We start from the raw sequence: 9,991 nt of genomic DNA, 5'->3' as shown, positions 1-9,991 counted from the left end.
AGTGTGTTTGTGTCTCATTGCACTTGGATATGGGCTCTCACTCCGCTCCACTTTGACGAAGAAGTAGTCATGACTTGCTTCTTTCTTCGTGCTGGGTGCTAATGGCGCGTTTGCGGCGACGCTATCACGCAATGAAGGAGAAGTTCGAAAAGCTCGTTTACAGTCTGCCATGCTTGCACAGGCTATGGCCTCAGGATCAACGAGTGTCGTGGCGAATGGTACCCGCAATAGACCGTGTTTTTGCATGGCGGCATTCAGAACGCGCTGCACTGTGCTTTTTTCAGTAAACGAAATTGTTCCATAGCCTAACAATCGCCCTTGTCCCTTGGCCTATAAGACACATAATAGTCAGTCATTCATTCTTCGCACTTGAGATGCTTACGCGAGGAAAATACGCATACTCCAAATCGCCCCATTGCCTTGAAAAGTATGACATTATTGCTACCATGTGCTGGGGCCCGAGACGCCACACGCCGCCGTGGCTTGTTGGACCACGCACCCGCACGAACACCGATGTCATCGTGGCTGGTTACGATCCTGCATCGCCGCGGCGAGCGTTCTCTCACGTGATCCAACGCACGCTCCAACGAGGGGCCTTCGTAAGTAAGAATTAGCGGCAGCGCTGTAGCGACGCCAGCCAGCCAGATCTTCGGTGTCGATTGCCGAACGTTATGCGCGCCGCATGGCTTTGGTGTGTAGCGCATGCTGCATTCTGCGCATATGCGAACGCAGCGCATAAGGTGGCGGCTTCGTCGCTTGAAGTTGCCCAGCTGCCGAGCGAGAAGCTTGTGCCTTTTTTCATGCAGCATTACAGTCAACCACAGGAAGCGTTAGATGATGCTCTGATCCTTCTTCGCTCGCTCATCGGCGAGCCAAGTATTGAATTTGATTCTAGCAAAGATCAGGCTTTCCCCACCTGGATCGAACGTATGACAAGTCGGCTAGAATCGATTGGCTTGCCAGGCATGTCACAATTGCGGCAGTCTGTGCATCGCTGGATTCGGCGGCAGAGTGCTATGTTTCCTCGTGGTGACTATAACACGTACACGAGCACTCTGCGAGTTTTTCTAGCGCGTTTCGTTGAACTTCTCGTTGAAAAGCCCACATACAAGCAGCGTGGCGCCCATACATACTATGATATGCCGTTAGAACCATTGTGGCCCAATTGGGACTTTGATCATGTCAAAGCGTATCATGCTTCTCAACGACAAGATACGCTGCCTGTGATCAATGGATGGGAGCAAGCGATGTGGGGTCCGTTTATTGGACCTGTTCGTGAAGCTCCGCATGCTTTGATGCATGAAATCGTGCACAACTACACGAGTAGTTATACAAAAAGTGCATTGGTGGACTTGGCCCGGGCCAATCCATCACCCGATGTTGATTTTCATACCGCTTCTGCATCCCTTCGCGCCGTGCGCACACACGCTATTCGACTACTTGAGTGGGTTGCATACCCGCCCGATGACGATACCAGTGTCGACGCCATGCTTCGTGCATCCTTTGCTTTTTTCAATGAGACGTCACGAGCACAGGCTGATGCGTTATGGATCCTAGGTGAGCACTACTTTTGGGGCACACATGGATCAGCACCCAATATGACAAAAGCGTACCAAGCGTATGAGCGACTTTCAAAGACAGGGAATGCCACGGCACATTCGCGCCTGGGGTACATGCACTCGAGTCCGTTTCTTACGAAAGTGTACGGCTTTAAGGGCTCAGATACCGATGCTATTGTGCATCTAGCGCTGGCCACTCAGGAGGGTGATTGGCTCGCATCTAATGCCATGGGATACCGGCTGATGCATGGCATAGGAACGTCTGCCAACTGTACAGAAAGCCTGGTCATCTTTGACCACTTGGCAAGACGGTCACATGAAGTCTTTGAGCAAGGTCCACCTGGAGGCAGGACACTTCCATACTCGAAGGTGCGTCTAAGTGATCGCATGCGGCTTTCGGGGCCTTCACATCAGCTCGCATCGGGACAAGGATTCAAGGCTTTCTTCTCAGTTGTTCCGTTTTCGTACTATCGAACGCAAGCAATAATTAAAAAGGACATGAATGCAATGTTCGACCAGGCCGCTCTGGACGAACTCATGGACCAATACAGCTATTTGGCGCATGAAGATCCGATCAAGCAATTCGAATATGCAAGTGCATTGTACTTTGGGAGCATCTATGGCTACCGCGAATCTCTCGGCGCCATTCGACCGAACCCAGAACTGGCTGCGCACCATGCATTGTCTTTGGCCACGTCTCGCTGGCCAATCTACATCAAACTAGCTCATATCGATGATGAACTCTATCGCGATGGCTATCCCGACAAGATGCTGGCCATCATGTCTCAGTCTTCCGCTCATGCATATGCAGCAAGGAATGCTGCGGTTCTGTTGGGTGTGATGTATCTGCGTGGTGAAGGCGTTCTCCAAGACTTTAAAAAGGCGAAAGTGTGGCTTACGCGTGCTGCTCACGAGCAGCAGCCACTTGCCATGTCGTACCTGGGCATGATGTATGCCAATGGATACGGAGGCTTGACACCTAATATGTCGCGAGCCTGGAATCTCTTCAAAAACTCCCACGAAAAGTCAACGCTCTCTTTGCTTGAGATTGCGAAGCAGCACATCAGTACGTATGGTCGCTAGGATTGCTTCACTCACACAAACCTTCAGCCACGCAGCGACCCGAATTGGCGCTGCCTCTTCTCGTGAAAGCCTCGACGCAGACTGGCATGCCGTCCAGCTTTGCTATGACCAGTAGCAAATTCGAAATGCTGTACTGGGAGGCAGGTCTCGAAGCTGACCAACTATACCAGAGTCACGACACAGCTGTCTGCCGCGCCACAGCCTCAGCGTTCCAGGCATTTGTGCATCGTGGTGATTGGGCCGATCCCATCTACCATCGGGGTGAAGCGGCGTTTGACCGCGGCGATCTGTCGACTGCGATGCATGCCTGGTCGATGGCAGCTGTGGCTGGCATAGAAGAAGCCCAAGACAATATGGCGCAGATTTTCGACCAATTTACCACTTGGGCTCACAAGCCGGAGAAACGCTCGACTGACGCTCTGGCACTCACATATTGGGCGCAAAGTGCTCTGCAAGGCAGCACGCTCGCACGATCCAAAATATGTGACTACATTCTGTTCGGCCTTGTGCCTGGTAGTCACGCTCAGGCTGCACGCTGCTACCGTTCTCAGGTGGATGGATCGAGCGATCTGACAAACAAGTGGCGCCTTGCACGGCTGTATGAGGATGGCGCGGATGGATTTGAGCGTGACTTTCCACTCGCGAAGCGCTTGTATGATGTCATTCTAATGCATCACGACATGTTAAAATTAACTGTGTCGCTTGTACTGTTCCGATTGCATGTCAAAGCATTTTGGGCTATGCTGTCGGGCGATATCACTGCGCAGCGCTTGTTTACATCCTACTTGCCTACCTTTTCTCTGATTCCTACGGTTCACTTTTCTGCTGACCTGATTTTCGACATGGTTCTTTTTCTTGTTGGCGCCGGTGGTCTGGTTGCGCTTCTGCTGATGCGCCGCCACATGCAAGGACGCATGGCCGAGGCTGACCAGGCATTTCAACGGGCACGTGCATTGCACTGACCAAATTGACATATCATGTCACCTTAATTATTGTTTTTTTTTTTTTTTTTTTTTTTTGGTTCCATAGGTGAGTAGGTATCGAGTAACGGAGATAACATCTAGAATACGCCAAAGACTATTTGGTGCTGTCTGGTTGGTTTCCTGACGAGCTATAGGGGTGGTCGTTTTGGCCCCTGCTCCACCACTTAGTCCAATGACGGATCCCTGAGCGAGCCCAAAGTAAAGAAATTCAAGGGACGAACGATTCCTCCATCCGCTCGTTATGTGCACGTGATCATGAGGCCCATGCACGTTGGGTCCTTATCCCCCACTTGTTACGCTTCATGCGCTTGGTGTGGCTCTGGGGTATCGTGCATGTCCTGATTTGCTCACGAGCAGTTCCAGCGGCAGCACCGGTCGAAGCAACATTCGCTAGTGCTGAAGAACTTTCTCATACATTCTCTCAAACGTATACGAATACTCAAGATGCAGTTGACGTGGCATTACGCTTGTTACATTCCCTGGTGGCGGATGCACCCGACACAGGGGAATGCGGACTAGCTTGGAACATTCTTGGACCCACAAAATTCATATGTGATACGAGAGAGATGCGTGAGAGCAGCTCGCTCTCCTTAGTACAGCGCCTCCGTCTGTTGGTTGCATCAAGCTTCGATAAAATCATCAATAAGCACCCCAAGAGACCACGAGCTGCACATACTCTGTATGACAGTCCACCCGTGCGCCTGTGGCCAGACTGGGACGTCGATAAAGAAAAAGCTCGACTATTTGATGATTGGCACGGAGAGCCTTACTTGCAGTATAGGCCGTGGCCCATCATCAATGGATGGGAGCAAGCCATGTGGGGGCCCTTTGTTGGTCCCATTCACGACGCCCGCGCGCCGTTTATAGAACACATGGAAGAAAACATAACGAATGCATACACGAACAAAGCGCTTATCGAATTCATGCTCGGTTCTCGTTTTCAATACACAGAGCATCAAACGCCTATGCCAGCCTTGCTCGCTATTCGTACACGTGCGATTCAATTGCTCGAATGGGTGGCATACCCGCCCGATGACGATACCAGTGTCGACACCATGCTTCGTGCATCTTTTGCTTTTTCCAATGAGACGTCACGAGCACAGTCTGATGCGCTATGGATCCTGGGCGAACACTATTTTTGGGGCACACATGGCGCCGCGCCCAACATGACAAAAGCGTATCAAGCGTATGAGCGACTTGCAAGGACAGGAAATGCCACGGCACATTCGCGTCTAGGGTACATGCACTCGAGTCCGTTCCTTGCCAAGGTGCATGGCTTTGAGGGCTCACCGACGGAGGCGATTCTTCATTACACAATTGCTTCGCAAAAGGGTGACTGGCACGCATCCAATGCCATGGCTTACAGACTGCGATATGCCATTGATGTGCCTGAAAACTGCACGCAAAGTCTGGAACTATATGAACAGCTTGCACAACAAACGTACAAAATGTTTCTCGATGTGCCGCCATTCGGGAGACGGTTGCCATATTCTAAGGTCCGACTGACTGATCGGCGTTGGTTTTTGACGACTTGGCGTCACTTTGTGTCAGAGCGATATGAAAAATCCCTGAGTAAACATTCGATCGCGCATCCGCTTGGTGAACATGTTAATGAAATAGTGCGGTCACTAGTGGATCGAGATCTTCTTCAAGACCTAATTAGGTTTTGGGCTATTGATGACGGAGAAAATCCACTAAGCCAATATGAACTGGCACGCATGCATTACTATGGAAGCACAGTCGTTGAAAGTGAGGCGCAAGGTGCAGTGATTCCATCTGCAGACCTGGCCTTTGACCGCGCGTTACATCTGGCCAAGAAACGCTGGCCACAAGGAATACACTTACGTCATGTGGATGAAGAAGTCAGCGATTTCGATCTGGCACCCAACAATGACAACTCGAAGCAACTTGCATTTGCTGCAAGGTCAGCCGCTCAAATGCTAGGCGAAATGTATTTACGTGGTGAACATCATCGACAAGACTTTATCAAGGCGAAAGTATGGCTAGCACGTGCACATGCAGATGGGGACTTACTGAGTTCCACGTATCTTGGGATGATGTACATGTATGGATATGGGGGTATGGCACCGAATACTACTCGAGGAATGGAACTATTTGAGAAAAACTCACATACTTCAGACTTAGCAGCATTGGAAATGGGCAAGCACGAACTTCGTACGTACAAACATCTCGAGAGTCTGACTCAGGTAACAACAACACGGAAAGTGCCCACAGTCTGTTTAAGGGCGCACGCTACAAAAGTTCTAGTTTGAAAGTTGAGGGAGTTCGAGAGTACTCAAGCTCAATCAAATTTGAAGCAGTATATCTGAGCACGAGACTCAGTGTCGATAAATTGTATCGCGAACGGAGTTACGAGGGCTGTCCTACTTGGAGCATCGGCTCCTTCCAGTCTATCGCCCACCGAGGTGATTGGATTGACCCCATCTATCACCGGGGTGAAGCTGCATGGGAGCGAGGCGATGTAGCAACAGCCTTACGTGCATGGTCGATCGCTGCAGAAGCAGGTATGGAAGAGGCTCAAGAAAACATGGCATACCTTCTCGACCCGCTCTCTTCCTTGGCAACGTACAGTGCTACTGATCGCCGGCCCACTGGCGATCTTGCTTTTCACTATTGGTCACGTAGTGCTATGCAAGAAAGCAGTTGGGCCATACTCAGGGTGTGTGATTACCTGCGACATGGCGTTCCGTTGGCCAAAAATAGTCAAGAAGCGGCCTTTTGCTATCGGAAGCAAGCAAGGAAAGAAAATTTTTATTACTTTTTTGGACCATCTGAACGCTTTGCCAGCCTGCGTCTGGCCGAGTTGTACGAAACAGGACTCGATGGAGTTCTACATCCGGACTTTCTCGCCTCCATACGCATGTATGACTGGGTGTGGAGCAGGATGGAAAAGTCTGGGCAGAACTCTTTCCTGAGCTTCGTGGTATGGATGCAATTTCGTGTGTATCTAAGGGCTATAATGGCTATGCTTCATGGCGATATATCGGCTCGCCAGTTTTTGCTCAGGTCCTTGACTCCCCAAATGCGCCTTCCGCCATGGATGGTGTTATTCAGTTTTAGTGTCTCACACGACACGATGCTCGCTCTGGTGGGCTTGACAGCTCTATGTATCCTTGCCGTCATCCGCTACCAGCTTCGTCGGCGCATGATCAATCTCCACGCACAGCATGGGCAGGCACAACGATGACCTACTTCTCATCAAGCTAGCCGCAGTGAAAGTAGCACCAGCTGTACATAGTCGCATGGTCGGAGCCTTTGTGTTTCTCCACGTCATCCACGTCGTCTGGAGGCCCAAGCGTCGTCTTCCTTGCATGGAAATCGGCCGAGTCAAATGGCGGCCGTTGTTTCGACCGCCAGCGTGGAGAGTGGTGCTACGGACGACGACGACGACGCTGTCTGTCTGCATTTATCTTTGGGCGACAAAAGCTTGCTCTTCCTCAACCACAGAGTCTTTTCCTGCCCCCCATGCATCGGAGTGCATCCATGCTAGCGTGGGTCGTGGCATATGCCGCGCTTGCGCTAGTTTTCCTTGCTGCGCCAAGTAGTGCTATTGGCGTTGTGAGTATTGACTATGGCACGGAGTGGATCAAGGCTGCGCTCGTGAAGCCAGGCATGCCATTTGATGTGGTCCTGGGCCGCGACTCGAAGCGCAAGGTGCAGGCTAGCGTGGCATTCAAGGGCAAGGTGCCTTCGGACGGGCGCCTCGAGACAATGGATCGTCTCATGTAGTGGCGACGCTTATGCGTTTGGAAGCCGAATCCCACTGCAGAGTTACCATGCAGCGAAGCTCTTGCTTGGCCAGTCGTGTGAGCAGGGCGAGTCGCCCGCTGTGTCGCAGTACCGTGCTGTGTACGGCAACATAGTGAAGCCACTTCCTGATGAGCTCGAGTCTGGTTCGACGTGCGTGGTTTTTCCAAGCGAGGACTCGACGGCCTTTTGGCGCCCGGAAGAGCTTGTAGGCATGCAGCTCGATCACATGCGCGAGCTAGCGGAGGAAACGTCTGGTGAGCTTCTGAGCATCGGTCGCGACTTTTCCTCGCTCTTCCAAGCGGCCAACGGCCTTGACACTGTCATTACTGTGCCTGTGTTCTACACGTTGCATGAGCGCGAGGCCTTGCTCGATGCGGCAGTCCTGGCTGGCTTCCGACCGCATCTCATCAGCGATGCGGCAGCGGCGGCCGCGAGCTATGCACACAGCCGCATCATCCGGAAGACGGAACGCTACATCTTTTACGATGCTGGCTCGGGCGCAGTGCGAGCGACGCTGGTGGAAATCGGGCCAGCGCCCAACAACAAGCGCTCTGATGCGAATCGCGTGACGATCGTCGATGCCGCGTGGGACCGTCTCGCTGGTGGCCTTGCGATGGACATGCTCATCCGTGACATGCTCGCTGATGCATTCGTCAAGGAAAACCCATCCCATGCATCTGTGCGCCAAAATATGCGTGCCATGGCACGTCTCTTGCGCGAGGCAAACAAGGTCAAGCATGTGCTGTCGGCGAATGCCGGTGCTGCAGCCAATATCGAGGGCCTTGTCGACGACATTGACTTGCGCACGTACATTGAGCGTGAGCAGTTTGAAAAGCGCATGAAGGAGGCTGGCCTGCTCCAGCGGTTCGGTGCGCCAATCGATGAGTTGATGAAGCGCACAAAACTGTCGTGGAATGACATTGCGTCGGTCGTCCTGGTCGGTGGCACCACGCGCGTGCCGTCGGTACGTGCCGAGCTCATGGCACGTGGCGTTCCCCAGCAGAAACTCGCGCAAAACGTGAACGCTGACGAGGCAGCTGTCATGGGTGCTGCCTTGGCTGTGGCCAGCACGCAGCCGCAGCTGCGTATGAAGCCCGTGGAAGTCGTCGACGCCATGATGTACGCGGTGAACATCAAGGTGCAGGGTCGTGACGAGCCGGTATTTGCATCTGGTCCTCAGGTAGACAACGTGTGGAACAAGACGTTGCATGACGTGCATTCCAACGTAGAGATGCACCTGTACACGCCGACGCTCGACCGCCTGGAGATGGGCGACTCTGACGCGCTGCGGAAGGTCGTTCTGCAGGGCGTCGATGACGCTTTGGCGGACTTGGCGAAGACGACGGACCTCAAGACGCTGAAGACGACGGTCAACTTTTCTCTGGCGCATGAGCCAGTCGGTACGATCCTCGTCAAGAATGCACTGCTGACTGTGGAGCCGCCCAAGACCATGACAGACTCGCTCAAGTCGTTCTTCGGCATCAACGCCAGTGAGCCGCAGAATGGAACGAACGCCGCACCTGTGGAGCGTCGGATCCCGTTGTTCCCGAACTCGACATCGACGGGTCTCGTGAGTCCGCTGGCCGGCATGGAGAAGGCCAAGTCATTTGAGCGGCTGCGCCTGATCGTGTACGAGGCCAAGCAACGTGCTCTTCGCGACACGGCCTTCAACGAGCTTGAGGCGGCTGTGTATCAGGCACGGGACATGATCGGCGACACGTCGCTCGACGCTGCGCACACGAAGGACGAGTCGGAGCGTGTGCTCGAGAAAGTGAATGCACTGAGCGCGTACCTCATCGAGGAAGCGGACAAGGCCGACGCCAAGGCGCTGAACAAGAAGAAGAGCGAGCTTGCCTCGCTGACGGACCCGATTCATCGCCGCATGTCCGAGGCAGAGAGGCGGCCGGAGGCTGTGAAGAGCATGCGTCTGTCGCTCAAGAGTGCGATGGTGTTTGTCGATGATGCTCGCACCAACCTGACTGAGGCCGTGAAGCAGCAAACGGGCAGCAAGTACACGGCGGCTGAGCTCGACACGCTCGAGGCTCAGGCTCGCAAGGAGGCGGTCTGGCTCGAAGATGGCGTCAGCGCACAGTCGAAGCGGCAGCTGAATGAGAACCCCGTGATCCTCGTGGATGATATTCTTGCACGGGAAAAGAAGATTCTCGATAGTGTCAAGCGGCTGAGTCGCCGCCGGGCTCCCAAGACGCGTCCCAGCAACAAAAACAGTGGCAGCGGACGTGCCAGTGGCAGCACCAATGCGAACACAAACACGACCTCGAACGCGACCGCGAACGGGACGGCATCCTCGTCTAGCACGTCGTCAAGCCCAGTGTCTAGCTCGAGCGCTAGCACCAGTAGTGGCGCTCGCACCGACTCCACCAGCCGTCCGAACGTGTCACAGGCGTCGTCGGCCCAAAACAACGCTTCGAATACGCCGGCGTCGGCGTCGGCGTCGGCGTCGACCTCCACATCGTACGTACCCGTCCACGACGATCTGTAGAAATACGTACACACCTCCATCCCCAACATCTTCGCCTGTGCGCACCACGACCCCTACGATGAGACATGCCAATAGTGACAGTACGTATGAGGCCG

The 9,991-nt window shown here is 53.5% G+C and overlaps 5 protein-coding genes across 5 annotated transcripts; all 5 read left to right on the top strand.

Moving 5' to 3' along the window:
* Window positions 1-671: 671 nt before the first annotated feature.
* Window positions 672-2,642, top strand: MGL_3281 (uncharacterized protein; the record flags this gene model as incomplete). Its single annotated transcript, XM_001729685.1, has 1 exon — window positions 672-2,642. The coding sequence occupies one exon, from the start codon at window positions 672-674 to the stop codon at window positions 2,640-2,642; it is 1,971 nt and encodes a 656-aa protein (XP_001729737.1).
* An 86-nt stretch (window positions 2,643-2,728) lies between these two features.
* MGL_3280 (uncharacterized protein) lies at window positions 2,729-3,604 on the top strand (the record flags this gene model as incomplete). The annotated part of the gene is made up of 1 exon (XM_001729684.1): window positions 2,729-3,604. The coding sequence occupies one exon, from the start codon at window positions 2,729-2,731 to the stop codon at window positions 3,602-3,604; it is 876 nt and encodes a 291-aa protein (XP_001729736.1).
* Window positions 3,605-4,548: 944 nt separating this feature from the next.
* On the top strand, window positions 4,549-5,898 carry MGL_3279 (uncharacterized protein; the record flags this gene model as incomplete). The annotated part of the gene is made up of 1 exon (XM_001729683.1): window positions 4,549-5,898. One exon carries the CDS (start codon window positions 4,549-4,551, stop codon window positions 5,896-5,898), a length of 1,350 nt encoding a protein of 449 aa, XP_001729735.1.
* Window positions 5,899-6,152: 254 nt separating this feature from the next.
* On the top strand, window positions 6,153-6,833 carry MGL_3278 (uncharacterized protein; the record flags this gene model as incomplete). Its single annotated transcript, XM_001729682.1, has 1 exon — window positions 6,153-6,833. The coding sequence occupies one exon, from the start codon at window positions 6,153-6,155 to the stop codon at window positions 6,831-6,833; it is 681 nt and encodes a 226-aa protein (XP_001729734.1).
* A 296-nt stretch (window positions 6,834-7,129) lies between these two features.
* Window positions 7,130-9,896, top strand: MGL_3277 (uncharacterized protein; the record flags this gene model as incomplete). Its single annotated transcript, XM_001729681.1, has 2 exons — window positions 7,130-7,371; window positions 7,400-9,896. The coding sequence occupies 2 exons, from the start codon at window positions 7,130-7,132 to the stop codon at window positions 9,894-9,896; spliced, it is 2,739 nt and encodes a 912-aa protein (XP_001729733.1).
* Between the last annotated feature and the right edge of the window lie 95 nt (window positions 9,897-9,991).

The sequence above is a fragment of the Malassezia globosa genome (genome assembly GCF_000181695.2).
Source record: "Malassezia globosa CBS 7966 chromosome Unknown mgl_sf_8.1, whole genome shotgun sequence".
Classification (NCBI taxonomy): domain Eukaryota; kingdom Fungi; phylum Basidiomycota; class Malasseziomycetes; order Malasseziales; family Malasseziaceae; genus Malassezia; species Malassezia globosa.
Note: the sequence above shows the minus strand (reverse complement) of the source record. Positions and strands in the feature narration are given on the sequence as shown.